Here is a 19,546-nt window from a genome sequence, read left to right as displayed (position 1 = left end):
CGGCGGTGGGCACAGGGCCCCGCGGTGGGCACAGGGCCCCGCGGCGGGCACAGGGCCCCGCGGCGGGCACAGGGCCCCGCGGCGGGCACAGGGCCCCGCGGCGGGCACAGGGCCCGGCGGCGGGCACAGGGCCCCGCGGTGGGCACAGGGCCCGGCGGTGGGCACAGGGCCCGGCGGTGGGCACAGGGCCCGGCGGTGGGCACAGGGCCCCGCGGTGGGCACAGGGCCCGGCGGTGGGCACAGGGCCCGGCGGTGGGCACAGGGCCCGGCGGTGGGCACAGGGCCCCGCGGTGTCCCGCGGCCGCCCCGTGCCGCCGGCATTCCATGGACGCCGCAGTCCCAGCCCGCCCACCCCGCCGGGGCGCGAGGCCGGGGGCGGGGCGCGGGGAGGCGGCCAATGGTGAGCCGCCCTTCCCCGTGACGTCACCCCGGTTACATAATGGCGGCGGGTAGAGCGCCGCTCCGGCCGCGCCGGCCCGGCCGCGCTGACCGCCATGAGGGAGCGCCGGCGGGGCGGCGCTGTGGGGGCCATGGCCGAGGACAACGCCGACTGGATGGGCTCGCTGCCGCCTGCGCTGCGCTCCCTGCCGCTCTCCAACCTCGCCATCCCGGGTAGGGCGGCGGGACGGGGTGCGCGGGGCCGGTGCTACCCGGGCGGTGGTGGGGCGGTCGCCTGGGCCGCGGCGTCGCGTCCCCCGTAATAAAGTGCTGAGGCAGGTGCTGGGGCTGAGAGGAGCCCTGTCCATCGCAGCAGAGAATGGAGGGCTTTATCCGTGAACACCGCTGTGAGACGCTAACCGCCGACCCGCTGCTTTCGCTGCCTGTATGAAAGGTAGCTGTGGCCGCTGGCGGCCCTGCTGGGCGCTTGCAGGTACTTTAGGTGAGGCTGAAATCGGGTAGGGAAAAAGGCTCGGTTGCGTTGACCCGACAGCTGGAGGTTTATCTAATGGAAGGTCTGCTGAGATGGGGCTCTGAGCAACCTGCTCTCGTGAAAAGTGTTCCTGCTCGTGTCTGAGGGCTTGGAACTACGTGATCTCCAGGCTCCCTCTCAACCCAGACCATTATATGGTATGTCTTTTACAGCCTGGCTTACAGATAGAAAAACTTATATAAATGAGTACAACAACACATGACCTCAAATTTACTTTGGCTGATTTTCCATCTGTAAAGGGCAAGAAACGCTCTTCCTGGCAAGTGTCAATAGGGAAGATTTTTAAAGGTGGTTACTGTAGCTCCTTCTGATGCTGCATCTTACATTCTGGTACATGCTTGGTTTTCATTTGAGTGCTTCAGCTTGTCACTAGCACTTTGGGTATGTGTTGTAGCATACATACAGTCCCAAGCTGTGCCTGTGGAGGTTCAGCATGGGCATTAGGAAGGGTTTCTTCGGAGAAAGGGTGATTAGACACTTGGAACCGCCCAGGGAGATGGTAGTCGCTGTCCCTGGAGGTATTTAAGGAAGGACTGGATGTAGTGCTCAGTGCCACGGTCCATCTGGCAAGGTGGTGTAAGCGCTTCGGTTGGACTCTGATCTCAGCAGAGTTTTCCAGTCTAATTAATTCTGATTCTGTGTAGCAGACATTCAGGGATACTTCCCTAGAAACAGAGTAACTTTTTGTGTCGGAATATAGCTGCTTCTCTACGTGCTCAAATGCCCTTGGAGCGTGTAGAGAAAGGGCTGTGCACTGACTGCTGTGTTGTCTGAATCAGAACAGTTAAAATGCCAGGTTTCAATCAAAAATGGTTCCCTTTCCTATCCTGACAGTAGCAAAAAACATTTTATGTGACCTGTTCTATTGAACAGGGAAGCAAGACAGAAAGGAAATTCAATGTTCATGTAAAATTCAAATACCAGCAGACTTTGAATTTCTGGCAAATAAAGGCTTCTCTGTTTCAGTGAACTAATAAATCAACTTCTTGTTGTAGCCACTTCAAGGCTGTGAAACCCTGCAGAATGATTTAGATTGCATTGGGTGCAGTGCCGCTGTCACTTGCAAACATCATGCAACCATCATTGCAGCAGAGAAGCCAAGCAAATGAGTGGTTGTTTCAGTAATGCCATGGTGCTTTTTAAATGGGCAATTTTTTTGTTGTTGTTTTTTGTTTTTTTAATGTTTGCAGTACATGTTTATTTGTGATCAAGGCTGGTGTATCTCCCCACCACTTTCCTGTATATGCCTCATGCAACCTGCAAGCAGGCAAAAGTTAATTTTGGATATATTTTTGTCATTTTTTATTACTATTACTTTCATCCAAGGATTATTTTGCTGAAGTGGGGTTTTGGTGTTGTGCTTCACAGAGCAACCTTTTTGAGAGCCAGAGGCATGTTCCTAGCAGTGTGCAATACAGGTTGCAGTTGGGGAATCTTTGCAGATGCTGACCAGCAATGGGGACCAGTGTTACCTTCGAAAAAGGGATGAAAGCTCGAATGAGAAGCGGTTTTGTCTGTGCTTAATCCCTGTGTGTGCATCTGACAGGAGTGGCCTGCTTTTGTCCATCTCAGGATACGTTTGTTTTCTCTCTGGAATGATGGACTCAATGGTTTTGATTTGGGGAGTTTGCTTGTTTTCCCCCCCCACACACTCCTTGTCATCCTTTGTACATAGGAACAGAGATAGAGTTCCAGGAGTGGAAACCTTAAAACTTCTTTTAACTTGAAATAAATCAACACTCAAAATCATGAAACTGTTGTTTTATACTTTTTGCACTTTGATGAATTGCATTTAAAGAATAAAATTTTACCTTTTTTTAAAGAAAATAACAAAATGATGGTCTCATAGGGCTATTTAAATTGAAAGAATTGAGAGTGTATGCACAAAGAAACTTCTTAGGTTTAATTTATTATGCACTACTGTGAGTGGGAAACTCCCTTGTATATTGCCCAAGATGACTTCACAGAGTTCTCCTGCTCCATTTGTTGCTAACCTTTTGCTTTCGGAGCTGCTTGTTTTCACTGGCTTTAGAAGAGGTAGCTGTGACTTCTGGGGGATCCTTTTAAAGCTACATTATTCTATGATTCCAAGAGCTATTAAATAATGGTGTGAAACATCTTACTTGATGGTAGAGAAGGTCATTCTTTCCTCAGGCCTTAGAACCAACTGGTAGCAAGCAAATAGTGTTGAAGATGGGTGTTCATGAGGCATATGGGGTGTTTACATGATTATTTAACTCTGCTCAAAATGAAGAGAGACTTTGAAAAAGTTATGGTCCTTCTCCAAATCTTGTGTGTGATCAGTTCCCACATTTGGGCTTTTCTGTTACTTCTGTTGGGAAAAACTCTAGCCTAAAAGCTAAATGAATATAGTGGTATGCAAGGAGAAGAAATGAGGTTTCCTGTGCAGTGTCATTACAGGAGGGATCTTTTACAATGAAAAATTGCCAAATATCAAGTAACTAAACTGTCATCAACTTTACAAGCATGAAATATAATCAACGAAAATAACCACCCTCAACAAGTGGTGACCTTGTGTGAAAGTCCAGAGGGTTTTCTCTTAATTATATTAATTATATTCCAGTAATCCTCTTTGGATGTGGGTTTAAAAATGAACACTTAAACATTTTGATTAAGGATGTAACCCTTGGCAGGGTATTGTATAGAGCTTGTTTAATCTCAAGCTGGTTTACAATGAAGGATTTTATGAAATCACAACTGTGATACTTACTACTTTCCTTTGTCATCTTTTGATCTGCATCTGCTACTTTTCTTATTTCTCCATGTAGAAACGGAACACAAAAATCTGGAATGCTCTCAGTGATCAGCTTTTGAAGTAAATCAGCTATTTAAAGAATTAGCTGGAGAGCCTAAGTTGTTCCTTGCCTATAGTTGCCTATTACCCTGATAGTTGATAGCACCATGGTGTGTCCAGTTTGTACCGTTTCATTTGAAGTGAACTTTTTGGAAAGGCAAGTATCTTGATTACCTTGGTGCTAGAGTGTAACACCAGGCCCTGATGGTGTGGCTGGTGGCTACCTCAGGACTGTTGGCAGAAAGTCCGGGTGGTGAATAAATCAAGAGACGGGCACGATTTGGTGACACGAAACAGAAGAGGTTTTAATGGTGGGTAAAATAACAAACAGGAGAAGCCATGCACAGTGTGGGGATCGCCAGAAATGGTGAGGGCCAGGGTGGGAACAGTAACTTATATAAGGTAGGACAAGGAGTCTGAGGGAAGGGTTCCAATAACAAACTGCGGTTAGGAATATTAAAATCAATGCACCAAACATGGACCAATGGCAACTGGAGAAGCAAAGAACTTTGTAGTCACGTTTAAATGAGAACTCATGAGGGCAATGTGGGTGAGTTTTTTGCTTCCCATAACTAAGGGGATTTTTCCCACAGCCTTAGGCAAAAGTCTTTGTCCTGCTCAACCATGACACTAGAGTCCGAAGTCTCTGCATCTGATTGCATGACACCGTTTTCCTGTTTCGTCCAAGTTTTACATAAATATTTGTATTAGAATAGGTGAAACACTTTTTCTGTCTTAATATCCGCTGTGTGAGGTCATGATAAGTTCATGATGTTTGACACAGCAAGGCAGTCTAACAGATGTTCATTGCCAGCTATCAGTTTTTATTGAGTGTTTCATTAGTCTAGCCTCCAAGGTGCTGCATGAATGTCATGAGGAGAGCAGGCAGTTCTGTTTTCCTTTGGGTCTTGGTGATAATATATTTACTTAATCCTGTCTGGACTATTCCAACTTTAAATATGTAAGAGCCATGATGTAACAGGTATACTTGGAGTTCTGGATCAATCTGTATCCCTTGATTAGTTCCCAGTTCTGGTCAGGATAGCTAGCTGTGAGTTTTTCCATGCTGCTCATTTTCTTTATTTGTCTTCCAGAGAAAACATACGATGGCTTAGGTAGGGATCCGCTGCTGCTTGCAGGAGCACCCAGAAGAGTTATGGGTGCCCTTTTGTAAATAAAGTAAGGTAATCAAAAGTCTCTTCTGTCCCCTGCCTTTCCTTCTCTCCCCTTCTAAATATAAATGAGTATGTTCCCCAAGCTAACCTGGTGGGAAGGTTTTGGTAGTGATGATGATTTAAAGGGATTTTTTGGGGAAGTGGTTCTTGTCAGAACTCATGGAGTTGGGCAAGCCCCAGGGTGGGTGCTGGACCGTGTGGGTGTCCCGAGGGAACACAAAGGTTAACCTGATGTGTCATGGTGCTGCAGATGCTGACAAGAAAGAACAGGTGGAATGGCTGTATGTAGAATAAATGATTGTTTTCTTTCACATAGCTTGGATGAAATAGAGGCTATTAGTAAAAAGCTAAGCTTAGCTGGGGAACAATTTATTTGAATCTGAACTATGTTTTTTATAGGAGTCACTGAAGAAGAGAGCTAAAAGATGGAAAATCTGGGAGAAGTTTTACTTTAGCACTTTGAAATGTGATACTCAAAAAAAGCCATTACACCAATGGTCCCAGAGTGTAAGATTTCTTTTTTAAAATTTTGAAGTAAAAGTGTTTGTGTTCCACCTCAAACTTGGTCTAAGGCTGATTTGAAACAGTAAGGAAGCTTTTGCCACCAGAAGTCAGCTTTTCAGCCACTGGCACACCTAGAGCCAATGTCACACTCAGCAGAGTGCTCTGTTGCTGTGGAGCATGCAGGCTGCCTTTCCAGGGAGAGGTGGGACAACTCTCCACTCTCCACCTGTGGCTTCTGGTGCTGTACAGGGCCTCTTCTGTCATCTTCTGGTGATCCCAACTGGTGTGTTCTTGCTTCCTCAGAAAGCATGTGGAAGGCTGGCCAGAATCTCATTTCTAAGTCATGCAGAGCATTTGGAATATGGAGCCATTCCTGTCAGCATCAGGTTGGAACAGCTGCTGAGGAGTTTCCTGTGGGATGCTGGGTCATAGGTAGCCAGAGCTGACAGAAAAAAAAATCGGGTTTACTGTTCTAGAAACTTTTTTTTTTTAATAGAGAAAATCATATTGACCTGAACGTGGCCAGAACAAGACCATATTGGAGACTCAGAACAGTTGGTAAAGTGTCTTCAACCTGACTGTTCACTGATCCCCAAGGAGAGGTGTGTCCTTGCTTTTCCAGAATAGTAAATCTTTGCTGCTCCAAACTATAGCATAGTCAAGCTGCCTAATTCCCCCCTATGACACATACACTCTTGACTTTCTAGCCAGCTTTTAATATAATAACTTTCCATTGTTTGTTCATGGTAGTGTCAGTATGACTGGCCCAAAAATTGCCACAGGACAGCGTGCCGCTGTTTCTGCTCTTCTCTGAGTTCATCCTAGGAGCCTCAGTAAGAAGCTTCCTCATTTTGATTTAAATGATCAAAGTACTATGAAATCATCACCCCTGGAAAACAAAGCTTTACAAATACAGCTAGTAGGCAGTCTTTACAAGGAGCAGCCCTGCTGGCCAAGCCCACGGTTCAGCTTAAAGGGGGGACAGAAAGCATGGAGAGGTGTTTCCTGTGTTGGTAACCTGCTGTGAGCGACGGAGTTGGTGCTGTAGTGTGACTGTCCTAAAGTGCCAGGTTCATGAGGAACACCTGGAGGTGGTGGGGCCCTGAGTGTCTTCTGTACAGGATGCCATCTTCCCATCCACCAACTGGCCAACTCTGCTGTCCTGACAGTGCAACTGTTCCCCAAAAGTCCCATGCTTGACTTGGAGTTGACCAAGCAGAACCAAGATGGTTCTGAAAAGAAGCAGCAGCAGTGCTGTCCAGCTGCGAGCTGGTGACTGGATTGGGTGGTTTTTCTCTTTGTGTGACCCTGAGATGAGCTGCTGAACTTCCTAATGCTGTGATTTTCTTGTTTATTTCTTCATGGGCTGTGGACGTGGGCGCTGAGAGGAGTGGTGAGGACCTTGCGACTGCATCTTCCTCCAGAATAGTTGTTGGGGGTTAGGTTTGTTCCTTTTTTTTTGTCTTAGAGAATTTTTCCCCATAACTTGCTAAGAGACTAAGTACTGGTGCTTAGAGGGTGCTGGACCAACACAAAGTAGGGGGAAGATCACATGAGTTTTGGGGGAGGAAAAAGGACAGGGCTGGGGGAGCTGGGAGCTCTTCTTGCTCTGGGCATCAGAGAGGATGGCCAGGCTGCTGCACTGCTTTTTTTTTTTCTTTTTTTTTTTTTTGCTATGTGCCCCCCCCGCCTGCCGGGGACATCCTGCCGTTCCAGCCACCAGCCCGGGTGTTTCCACCACTCCAGCTTAGTGCTCTCAGAGTCCTAAGGGATCAGACTGCCCCGCTCAATGTTCCTGGTTCTGTTTATTATTAATGCTGTAGTTGTTGTTTGTTTGCCTTCTTATATTTACTAGTAAAGAACTGTTATTCCTTTCCACTTAGCTCTGCCTGAAAGTCCCTTTAATTTTCTAAATTATAATAACTTGGAGGGAGGGGATTGGAATTCCCCATTCCTTGAGAGGCCCCGCCCCTGCCTAGCAGATACCTGTCTTTCAAACCAAGACAACATTATTCCTTTGGAGTTCTAAATAAAAGGATATTGGATCAGCTGAACTGGACATCTGTTGGGTTGAAGCTCAAACAGAAGAAATTAAGATTTATATTTTGATTCACAAGGTTTTTTTTTTTCCTTCTCAATTTAGTTTGCATCTACCAATGAATCGGGTGGTAATCACTAGAAGAAAGTATCTACATAAGTACAGTGATTTTGAGTATGATTTGTAAATGCAGAATTTTCTGAAAAGACAAGTTATTTTATTACCTTGGTAGGCTATTTGATTTTTACAGCAACTCTCAAATATTTTTAGAGAGTCTGTTAAATTACCTGGACTGTGACACTGATGAGAACATTTGATGGAAGTTGTCCCACTATTCCTAAGTAACCACATATTCCTTTTGTATGTCCCTCTATGAGGAACTAGTCTGGCAGACACTGGATTGTGCAGGAGTTCCCCTGAAAAGCCAGTCTTAGGGCTTCTCTTTTTAAAGAGCTTCTGTCATCTGTTTAGCCAAAACCAAATTACTCTTGAAATGCTGCAAAATTTTCTTCAGAGAGTATACAAAGGTCCTAATATATATATATTTTTTTTTAATCTGGAAAAAGAAGTCTTCCTGTTACTTATTAAAATCTGCACCCTAGAGAGGGACTTAAGTGTGTCTGGTAAATGAGCCTGGTAAAGTGTCTTCAACTTGACTCTTTGCTGATCTCCAAGGAGAGATGTAGATGGTAAATGAGTGCAGAACATGCCAAAGTTTTATTTCAAATGGAGAAAAGTAGTCATAATGTTGATATAAATGGTTGTTGCTCTCCTTTCATGCTGTGAAAGTTTGTTGGCCTGCTTTTCCAGCGAAGATGCTAAAAGAGGGAAATGTACCATGTAGTAAAAATTTCTCTAGAGCCTTCTCAGAAGAGAATGAGCCTTTGGTCCACTCTGTTATGAGTGGTCATAAAAGAGTAGTTTAGGACTCTAAGCTGAAGGGTTTTTTTCCTTTTTGAGCATGTGGATCCAGTCAGGCTTTGAAATGGTAAAGACACGCTGTGTCTTTCTTGCATTCCTATTGCAGACAGCTGAGACTGTTGATAAATGGGAAATCATTGCTAAATGACCTTAAACTTCAATGGCAATAACTCCAACCAGTGCCAAAAGAATTTCTTCTGACTGGAAGGAAAAGCAAACTACACTGTGACATTGTGTCTGACAGTTTTAGGTTGTCTTTAAGCTCTTGCATCCCATTGCCCTGCCTGAAAGGGCCAGTGGGGGAAATCAAGGTGGTTCTTGGATAGAGAGAGCGAGTTTTCCTAAGAGGATTTAGTCTGTGCTATGGGGACTGCATTAAGAATATCTAAAGGGATATCTTAATGGGACTGCATTAAGAATATCTAAAGGATATCTGGTAGGTTTCTTAAAATATACTCATCTCTATAGTTTTAGATAACTGGTTATCAATAGATGTTTCTTATTTCTGCCTAATCTCCTTTTGCTGGACAAGTTAGTATGAACAATTTGATTTGCTTTTCATTAGTGATGAACTTTTAAGATGTTAATCTTCTAATAAGAAAATCTGGATTGTTAATGACCTGAATCCTGAGGACTTCTAGACTTTGAGGCACTTTGGCTTATCCTGTTTTTCCCTCAGTTTTGGCACACACAGGACAACATTAGTGGGATACCCTTGACTTGCTAGCACTTACATCCTGTGTTTTTGGAACTAGATTATTGTTCTTCTGCCCATCTTGGCTGTGTAATGCCTGCTGTGCTGTGTCATGTGCTGTGGTTTGTAATGTGTGGGGAATGTACTTTGTCTGGTGAGCAAAGCTTGTGCTAAGAAGTTTAGTGTCACTACAGCTGGGGTGATTCTTTGGTAATAAGTGACCCTGTAATGCTTGTAAGGGATGGGTATGTTTTTTTGACCTTGCTTGATAGCTTCATGTTACATTAAACATTTGTTTCTTGCAATTTTTGTTCTGCTAGCATTCTGTTCATGTAAAGATCAATCCAACATACTCAGACCTTTTTAAGCTGACAGCACACTCCTCTGCCCTTGTGCTTTCATGTATTGCTTCTTGGTTGGCCAGATGTTTACAGAAGGTGTCTTGAGCTGCTGCTTCTGACTAGTCCACAGCCTTGGAACCAGGGAGGCTTGCAATATGCTAGGAGACATGCTTGTATCCAAAACCCCATTCATTTTTGTCATGTTTTTGAGCAGTGCACAGGTAATGTTCTGTGTTGGAAGATCTCTATGCTTTGCATGCTGTGTAGTCATATGTGTAATGTTCCATGAAGGTAAATTTACAAGGGGTTGGTGCTATGATGCTAATCCCTGTCCCTCTGCTGCCACTGTATTTGCAGGAAGTATTATGTAGAAACAAAAGATAATATATATAATTTTATAAAATATCAAATTATATAGAATCATAGAATCTGCCGAGTTGGAAGGGACCCATGGGATCAAGTCCAACTGCCGGCCCTGCACAGGACGTCCTCAAGAGTCACACCCTGTGACTGAGAGCATTGTCCAAACACTCCTTGAACTTGGATAGGCTTGGTACTATGACCACTTCCCTGTTCCAGTGTTCAGCCACCATATGGGTGAAGAACACTTTCCCAGGATCCAGTGTAAGCCTCCTGACTCACCTTTGTGCTGTTTTCTCAGTCCTGTCACTGGTCATGAGAGTGAAGAGCTATAGCTGGTATTTGTTGACATTGGAGGCTTGATAACATTCTGTTGAGGAGTGTCATTTGTTTCAGCTCCACCGTGGGTTACTTTCACTACATGGGTAAGCAGCATGACAAATAAACACACTGGGAAGTTAGATTTTACTGCAGATGTGAGATAAAAGATTGCTGTCTAACAATTAGCACAAGGGCTTCAAGAAAAAGTCGTCCTGAACAGTGAAATACAATCTATTTAACATATGAATTGAATTGAAAAGTGAGCTGTTCAACGTACCATTTAATTGAGGAAATATTATAAGCAGAAAAAAAAGGTGTTTAAAGATGTGAATGGAATTTAATCCACAGTTGCAATTACTGGGATAAAATTAAGAGGTCTGTGTGTCATTTTAAGTCTGGCATCTGGAGGTTACCTATATAATATTCTTCTAACTATAACACAGGCCATGATAGTTAAATATCTGGGCATTTGACGGCATGTGACTTCTTCCCTTGAAGCTGTCAGTCTTTGTCAGATGAAAGAAATGAAACTGAAATAAAGCTGCCAGCTGATTAGCAATCGCCTAATTTTTGTCTTTGAATGTGCAGTGTCTTTCATGATTAAATGTAATGCTTGCTATGTCATGCGTGCACACCTTCACCCAGTTGGAAGCAACTGGCAAATCATCATCTTAGTTGTTTTTCCTGTGCCTGACTTGGTTTTGGGTAGGGCTGAGCACCAGACTGATACCATGTCACTAGAGCAGCTCTGTAACTTTGCAGTCTGATGCTAATCCAGTCTGGTCTGCAGTAAATCCGTGTCCTGCACGTGCAGGAACATGCTTTTGAGGTGGTTCAGGCTGAGATTCTGGCCTCTGAGATTACCTAAAGGACAATGAAGACAAAGTTTCTTGGCTTTTCTTTGCCTTTTGACTTCTCGGTGAGATGGAGGTTATAAATACCTAGTTTTGTTAGTGGCCTTGTCCACAGTCAACTGGTTTAAGGAATAGTTTTACTGAATAGGGTGTTATTTATATTTAAGTTGTTAATTATTGTGTGAAATGTCTTATGTCTTGCTTCAATAACTCTTGAGATTTTTTTTTTCCCCCCAACAAAAGTACTCAGCACAGTTTGAGGCAATGCACATTATTTGTGTGGTGGGGAACAACAGATGGTGAGGGATTGTTTTGTATGTTGCTGTGAGAGTTTTGTGGTTCTTGCTCTGTCCAGGAACTTGCTGCTGTCACTGGGCAGCGTCTAAGTACTTTCACGCATCCTTGTGTTAGACATGAATGGAGAGCTCCTGACAAAATGAGGCATGTCTGCTCCATTCTTGGGGTGTAGGCTCTGCCCTTTGCCTTTGAAGTTTTACAGATTTGGGTTGGTTTAGGTTATGCTTTTTCAAAAAAAAAAAAAAATCATGCTGCATCACATGTATCAGCAACCAGCTTGGCTCCTGCCGTAGCAACAGAATGGCATGACTTTTTATCTTAGGGATAGAGCAGAGGAGAGCAGGGATTGTTTTGACATCAAGATGCAATCAGCTTAGCATGTACTTAACATCGCAGCTAAGCTATATTAAAAGGCAGTGCCTGAGCTGGTAGTATATCACAGTGATCTTAAAGAAGGGCCTGGTGGATGATGTGGGTCGTTACCTTGCTGTTACCCCACAGCCCCACAAGTATCCAGTGCTGTTGCTGCAGGGTTTCAGTTTGTGCTTTTTTACTCTTACGAGAGCCAAAAGGTTGTGGGTCCAGGTTTGGCCTGGATATTGGTGACTGGCCTTTTTAAATGACCACTGAAGACCTAATTGAACTTCTGCTGTCTTTCCAGCTTCAGTACTGATCACAGAATGATCAACAGAATTGGTGATGTTCCCCTGCCTTCCTTAGAAGGTGATGTGCTGCCACCAGTGTAAAGGAGGATATGTTTTGCAAATGCTCCAACTCATGTTCTGCTTGGTTATATCTAAGTATACGTGTTGACTTCGATGTAGGAGGGAAGTTCTGTTTCCTAGGCCTTTAGCAGAGCCATGGGGCAGGAGTTAATAGGTTCTTCTCTAACTATAGAAGCATGTCACAAGAAGTGCAGTTTTTAAACTATGTGTTGAAAAAGTTGCAATGTGCTGACTTGTTTTTGGTTTTGTTTCTTTTTTGATATTGCTTTCCAGTGCTAGGCTGGAAATAGAATTTGGTTTGTGATAGTGCAGGGAGAAAATTTGCTCTTTGTATCCTGAAAAGCACCTTGTAAGTGACAAACTGCAAAGGAAAGACTTTGGTAGCTGTAAAGTGAATGATCAGAATTAAAATGAGGTTTTTTTGTTCAGATTTACTTAGACAGTTCTGAGGTGACAACAATAAATTCGTGGCCAGATAAAATTCTCATTCCAGTGTAAGTCAGTTTTATCAGTCTGAGGGAACATAATGGTATGAGTGACTCCTATATGTCTCAAGGTTGCGGCACTGTCTTAGTTAAAATGAAAATATTTCTTATGTCATTACTCTACGATTTTTTTCTTCTGTTTAGGTCACTGATGATTCTATGTCTGTGACCTAAACAGAAGAAAAAAATAAAAGTTGATAAAGAACTAGGAGAAAAAAACAAACAAACAAAACAACAACAAAAAAAATCTTTCCAAATGAAAGATTTCTTTGTGCAGAGCAACTAATTCCAAGGTAGAAGGCAAGCCCCTTGTGATTAAAGTCTGCTTTCCAAATATTGTAGAAGCTTGAGTGACTCATTCTGCTGTACTGGGAGGTAGGTGAAGCTCAGATATCTGTAAACTACAGTTTGAAGCATTATATGACTTCTGAAATGTCTTCACTAGATGTTTGCTCCTGGATTTTGTTTGGGCTTGCATGTTTGGAGATGGGGAAAAAAAATCTAGGTGTCGATCTACAACCGACAGCCACTCTGTGATGTAGTTTACTAGGACAGGTGCTAAAAAGCTGCTTACACTGGCATCTAAGGCACTTCTCACTTCTGTCTGGAAGACTGAATGGAAAGCCATAACAGAGACCCACTTTTACAAATGCCGTGAAGAATTTTTTGAGAATTGGTCAGAGTTAGTTTTAGTTTTCATTTGTAAATCTCGAAAACTAACCTTCACACTGCCTGGTCCCTGGTTTTAAACTAGTTTAAATCCATGGAAACAGTGCATTTAAGGTTACTGGGAAGTGATGTTTAGTTTATGCACAGTCTGTTCTTTCATCTGGATTAAAAATGCTGACAAGATAATCCTGTTGAGATGATAATCTTGTTTGTAGCTCTTATCTTGCATCACAGGAAATGCATCAGTGTTCAAGTGTGCACTGGCATGCAAATAAAAAGTTTGGATAAAGGAGGCTGTGAATGCTTCAAATGTTATCTTGAGGCTGAATGCAACAAACAGGGATTTAAGAGATGCAGACTGAGGTGGAGGAGGAAATTTGAGAAAAGCATAGTCCTAGAAGCAGGGACAAGCATTGCAGGAGTGTAAAACACAGGTGCCAGTGGCTTGGTGCCTGGTCACTGTACCCTTGGCAGCTGGAAGATGAGCTGCTTGGGTGAAAATGCTTTCTCTGCACTTGAGCGAGTGGGCCCACAGGTAGCAAGGGGGTTTGGCTTAATGGGCCAACTCTCTTCTCCTGTCCTGAAGACAAAGGGTAGCAAGGTTTGATAGAGCTCCTAATAGTGTTTTTACTGGCTGGAGCTTCACAAGGAAGGTGAGCCTGGAGCAGCTGCAGCTTCTTGGCTAGATTGCTGGTGCCTGGTGGAAGTGATTAGAAATCCCTGGTAGACCCAAGTCTGCTGTGGATCAGCTTCTGCCAGTCTTTGCTTTATGCTGTTTTGGTACAGTGCAGACCAAGATACACTGCCTTTTCACTCTTTGTTCTGTTACTGACTTGGCTAAGGTAGGAATATTTCATTGACTCTGAAACTTTTCTTTTGGAATTTTGTTCCTTCTCAGTTTTTTTCCCATTTACTACTGAATTTTCAATTGGAGGTTTTTCTAATAAGCAAAAAAATCTATATTGGAGATGCAGTTTCTCTGCTAAGGTATAGCTTGTGTTACAGGAGCTTTTTTGGATGTGCATTATTTTGGCAATTTTGATTACTGGTTGTATTTTTTTGACAAATTTTCTATTTACCATGCCTTTGGTCACTCAGAAGCATGCCAGGTAAAAGACATGTTCATGAACTTGTTTAACATCAGCTTGGTATCTCTCCACACTGTAACTGGTGGTGTGTTCAACTGTTCAACCCCTAAGTCCAGCCAGTCATTACCCACTGTTCAATGTACTAACAATTTATCTGCCATCTCGGGGCTAAAGTGAGGTGTACTGGTAAGGCATGTGTGGGTGCAGATCCCTCAGTCCATTATGTGAGTGAAGATACTTGTTCCAAGATGTTTGGTGTATAAGGTTATAGTTGGATTTACCAGGTAGAAATAAAGGCTCAGATTATTATAATGGATCTGGAGCCTCATCCGAGATCAGTCATGTACCTGGCTCTGGGAAAGATGTGGGGGTTGATTTATAGTTTGTAAAGGAAGGAATGAAGGAAGGTTAGAAGGAAGTTTCCCTTTACCACAGATGTTTGTTTTGTGGTGTTCAGAGAGCATTGAAGTTGGGAGCTCATCCAAGAAAGCAGTTCAAACTGAGAACCTTATACTTAACTCCTGTTTTACTGTCAGGGAAAAGTAAGGTGTAAAGGATAGTCTGAAAGAACCACATGTGAGCATAATGCTTCTGCACCCCTGTCATACATACAGTTTTCAGGGCACACGGGTATATGTGTTTTGGGAGAGTCACTTTTTCTAAAATTAATTTTTCTTGGCTTTTTTCCTAGGATCACATGATTCTTTCAGCTACTGGGTTGATGAGAAATCTCCTGTGGGACCAGACCAAGCAACAGCCATCAAACGTTTGGCCAGAATTTCCTTGGTTAGAAAGATCATAAAGAAATGGTCAGTGACTCAAAATTTGACTTTCGAAGAGCAGCTGGAAGGTGGCATCCGCTACTTTGATCTTCGTGTATCTTCCAAACCTGGAGAAACAGGACAAGAGATTTACTTCATACATGGCTTGTTTGGCATCAAAGTATGGGATGGGCTGAAGGAGATGAATAGTTTTCTTGAGCAGCACCCCAAGGAAGTAATCTTCTTGGATTTCAATCATTTTTATGCCATGGATGACAGCCATCACCACTTCTTGATCGACAGGATCCGCTCAGCATTTGATTCCAAACTTTGTTGTGTTGAATGTGTAGAATATGTGACATTACTGTACATGTGGGAGAAGAAACACCAGGTAGGGAGAGGATGTTTACTGTTTTTCAAACCCAAAATGCTAAGATTTTAGAGATAAGCTGAGTGTGTTGGACCGAGGATGCTGCTGATGGTCAACTTAAAGCCCACTAGGGCCTCCTCTATTGACATGCAGCTGTGTATCCCGTCATCCATGGCGTGGCCAGTCTGTCCTGCTCCCAAGCACATTTGTTAATTAATTAAACTATAGTGTCCATGGAGCCTTGTGCTCCTCACAAAGGGTCTTCTCTTCTGGAAGAGCAGGTAGTGCAGACTTGTGTTGGTGAGGATTTGGTTAACTGTTGTCTTTCTGGCCAGTTTGAAGTATATAAGCTTTAGCATGACTAAGGTATGGACTGAATTTCTCACCTCCTTTGCAGCCATCCAGATGTGCAGAGGTGAGGTTAATGCCTCTTCTCGGAGGTAACTGCCCCCACAGGTACACAAAAACTGAGAAAAGTATTTCAGCAGCAGCACATAATTCTTAAGCTGGAAATGAGGCTTTGAGGAATTGTTATGAACTGGTGCTGTCAATGCTAGGGTTCAGGATGCATCTTGTGTAAATGTGGGTGTTAGTAAAATGCGTTGGCTCTTTGTGCTGTAGAGAAGCACCTTACAAGGTATAAAATACCAACTCTGCATTTGACGCTTTTGCTGACAGCAGGACTGGCTTTGGTTTCTCATGCGGCAAGTGTGAGCACGATGCCAGTATGTCATTCATGTGCCAATCAGCCCAGCACATTTTAGCCTCTTAGTAGGAGGTATTCAGAAGATGGCAAGGCTGCTAAAATCCTTAACTCCAAGTACAGATACAGTATTTTCTGGCAGTAAGAAGTTGCGATGCATTTAAGCTGAGCTCTTTAAATGACAGAGACAACTTTATCATTTTAAACTGGTGATCTGTAAAGCCTAAAGCAATCCTCTTCTCAAAGCTGAACAAAATTATCTCCACCTCCTTTGGCAGTAGTCCGACAAATATACTGACACACGACTCAAGAGCAACTTCTTTTTACTTGGTCCTCTTCACTGCTATGCTAGTTGCAAGAGTACTGTGAACATAAACCAATGCAGTAGCCTATCCAAATAAAAATATAGTAATTGTGAATTTTTGTTGGGGTTTTTTTTAATTATTATTTTGGTTTGATTTTCTTTTTTTTTTTTGTTCTGTTAGGTTCTCATATTTTACCACCACCCTTTGTGTCAAGAATATCCCTTCCTGTGGCCAGGTAATAAAATGCCAGCACCGTGGGCTAATACAACTAATGTGCACAAGCTGCTACAGTTCCTGGAGACCACACTCGGGGAACGAAGTCGTTATGGGACTTTCCACGTATCTCAAGCAATTCTCACACCTCGAGTGAAAACGATTGCACGGCATCTCGTTCGTGGTCTGAAGAACACGCTTGTTCACAGGTAAGGACTTGCCTTGATTTTCTCAGTTTTTAACATGTCTCATGTTGAAAGAGGCACTGAGCAAGCAAGGGGCTAGGCAATGTTTGCTTAGGCTTGCTGAAAGCATGCGGTTTTGCTCAGTCATGAGAGATACTCACAACCATTAAAAATAAAGAATTAGTGCAAATAATAAGTAACGGGGTATATATGTATTTGCTGGCAATTGGAACTTTTTTTCTGAACATGATATGATTGTGTAAAATGTAGGGTGAATGTGTGGCTTCAAAGCAGTAATTCATTTCAGATTGGCTGAAGTTGAATTTAGGGGGGTGAAAAAAGCTTGTGCCACAGAGGAAAATTGCTTATTTCTGGACTTAGTTTTGCATCTGCCCATACAAATGTCTCAGTACTTTCAGTAATGGCCAGAAATGTATGGCCTAGGGCAGTATTTTACCTTGTATTTCTTAGGAGGCAGGGGGGAGGTTTTCCAAAAATTAGATTCAGCATTTGGCTTTTTTTAATACCACTGACCGTTGTAAAATTAATTTTCCTATGAGAAAAGTCACTGTAAGAGGGTTTTGCTTTGATTAGCACAGAGTGCCAGTGATTTTTAATAGCATTAACAGCAGGACCAGGATAATTCCATATTATTTATTTTATGGAATTATCACCTTGTAGGCCGTTTGCTAAAAATTACCAGATCTATAAAAGTCCTCTTGGATATTAGGAAGAAATTCTTTACTGTGAGAGTGGTGAGGCCCTGGTACAGATTACTTAGAGAACTTGTGGATGCCTCATTCCCTGGAAGTATTCAAAGCCACATTGGGTGGGACTCCGAGCAAGCTGCTCTAGCGTGGAAGTGTCCCTGCGAACGGCAAGGGCTGTTGGAATGCGCTGATATTTAAGGTCCTTTCAGGCCCGGGCCATTCCGTGACTCAGTGTGAGTGAGAAGATGGCAGGTTAGCTATAGCTCTCGGAGTTTTCAGTGCCGTTCCTGTTGGGAGGCGTTGCTCCAGCCCCAGCCCGGTTGATCCCCGCCGCTGCTGGCGTTTGGTGTCGGGGCCGCGCTCGGCACCAGGTGGCGCTGGGGGCCCGCGAGCGCCGGGGCCGCGCGGAATTCCCGAGCCTAAACTAACAGAGAGCTGCATTTCGTGGAACGGCCGAGCAACTCTGTTTCGAGGGTCTCCTGGCACAGATGGGTGCTCAAAGCCGCTGTTAGCGGGAAGCCTGCCTTCAGTCCAACCCTTTCCCTCATCCTTACCGCTTGTTTGCAACTAAACCGAAAGTTGCAAATAGGTGCTGCTCTTTACGTAAGCATGAATACTTGTGTGCATTTGCACAAGCTAGCTGATATGCAAATCTGCCTTTGCAGTTTTTTGTAGATGCCTGCCTTCTTGTATGGAAATTTGCCCGGAATTTGAATATTTAAGTGTTTGAATATTTTGCCCTGAATTTGAGTATTTAAGTGTTCTCGAGCTCTTGCTAAAGGAGACTTGCAAACGAGTCGCACTTAGCTGGCTAGAGTCTGGTGTGTCCCTGGCAGTAATTATGCCTTCACTCATAGTTCTTGGTAAGTTTTTTTTAGTTGTTCTGTTGCAGCAGGAGTGGAGTGTTCTTAAGATTTTTGGGTTTGCTTTTTTCTCTTCATCATCCTGTTAGCTAACTTGCTACCCTACCATCTTCTCAAATAATGTATACCTGTTACAGCACTAATCTAAATAATGCTAAGATATTTAGCCATTTGTGTCTAACTGCTGAAAAGCATGGTGTTTCATATTAGAGTGCAACAAAGATGGTGCAAACTTCTGACTTGCACTGTGTCCAAGAAATTACTTGAAATTTCTCCCCATGGTAGAATTTCTAACTCAATTTAACTAAGTTCCTGACACACCTTTCCTTTATCCAGTTATAGTGATGTATAGCAGGATGTTCAACCTCTAAGGAGCTGACAGCTTCATTCTAGCTTTGGTTTCCCTGACCCCATTGCTCTGAGTGGGTCTGGAGGCTGGAGAGACTTTGGGAGAAATGCAATGTGCTGCCTCCAACAACTTTTTTCCTGCCCACCTTGATGCAGAGAAGGGCATGGGAGCATCTTGGGCCAGGTATAACCTTGCTTTGTGTTACACTGGCCTGCTGTGAAATTGAACGTTTGATTTAATGTGTGCTTGGGTGAAAACAAACCACGGTGGAGAAAATTGTAGTGCAGTGTTAAATCCTGAAGCACAGGCTGCCCAGTGAATATAGAGGGGTTTTGTATGACTGCTGGTTTGGGTTGATGACTGACCAATATGTCTGTTTGATAGCTAATGACCACGTGTTGTGTTCAGCACTCATCTCATCAGCCAGTTGCATTTAGGGTAACAGCCAGGCCCTGATCACAAATATGAGATAATATATTTTGTAAACAGCACGTTGTGTTTGAAATGAGTAGAGTATGTATAGAAAAGTGCCTCTTTTAAAGTGTTTAATTGTCTTTATTTCAATTTCTTTAGGAACTTGCCCATGATTTTGAATTGGGTGAAAGCACAGAAGCCTGGTGTTATGGGTGTTAACATAATTACATCAGACTTTGTGGAGCTGGTTGACTTTGCTGCTACAGTTATTGCGTTGAACGACCTCCTTTTGGAAGAGGACGAATCTGACACTTAAATCCTGATTGCTGTGTCCTGCTTCTGCTCCTTAGTGGATATCTTGAACTATGCTAAATGTTTTACTTGTCAAGTGAAACCTGCTGTAATCTCTGTTTACAAAAAAAAGTTTCCTAGAGGAAACACGGTTAAACATCACA

General features: G+C 43.3%; 1 protein-coding gene across 2 annotated transcripts; it reads left to right on the top strand.

Annotated features, from left to right (window-relative positions):
- The first annotated feature begins 478 nt into the window (after positions 1–478).
- Positions 479–19,546, top strand: PLCXD2 (phosphatidylinositol specific phospholipase C X domain containing 2). Of its 2 annotated transcripts, XR_005699701.2 has the most exons (5): positions 479–612; positions 14,910–15,370; positions 16,538–16,779; positions 18,665–18,860; positions 19,251–19,414. XR_005699701.2 is itself a non-coding variant. In XM_040057208.2 (4 exons), the coding sequence occupies exons 1-4, from the start codon at positions 495–497 to the stop codon at positions 19,405–19,407; spliced, it is 978 nt and encodes a 325-aa protein (XP_039913142.1). In that variant the 5' UTR covers positions 479–494; the 3' UTR covers positions 19,408–19,546. The 2 variants fall into 2 exon arrangements, 1 of the variants encoding a protein (XP_039913142.1); XM_040057208.2 differs by lacking the exon at positions 18,665–18,860 and having other exon boundaries at positions 19,251–19,546.

This window comes from Hirundo rustica, chromosome 2 (assembly GCF_015227805.2).
Source record: "Hirundo rustica isolate bHirRus1 chromosome 2, bHirRus1.pri.v3, whole genome shotgun sequence".
NCBI classification, from domain to species: domain Eukaryota; kingdom Metazoa; phylum Chordata; class Aves; order Passeriformes; family Hirundinidae; genus Hirundo; species Hirundo rustica.
The sequence above is the reverse complement of the archived record's forward strand: the minus strand, read 5'-3'. Positions and strand labels throughout refer to the sequence as shown.

What these genes read in the sequence shown, in the direction of transcription:
- PLCXD2 (XM_040057208.2), top strand. Translation starts at nt 495, where the DNA reads ATGAGGGAGCGCCGGCGGGGCGGCGCTGTGGGGGCCATGGCCGAGGAC. An exon ending in CTCCAACCTCGCCATCCCGG is followed by an intron (nt 613 to 14,909) that starts GTAGGGCGGCGG and finishes CTTTTTTCCTAG; the next exon opens with GATCACATGATTCTTTCAGC. An exon ending in TGTGGGAGAAGAAACACCAG is followed by an intron (nt 15,371 to 16,537) that starts GTAGGGAGAGGA and finishes TTGTTCTGTTAG; the next exon opens with GTTCTCATATTTTACCACCA.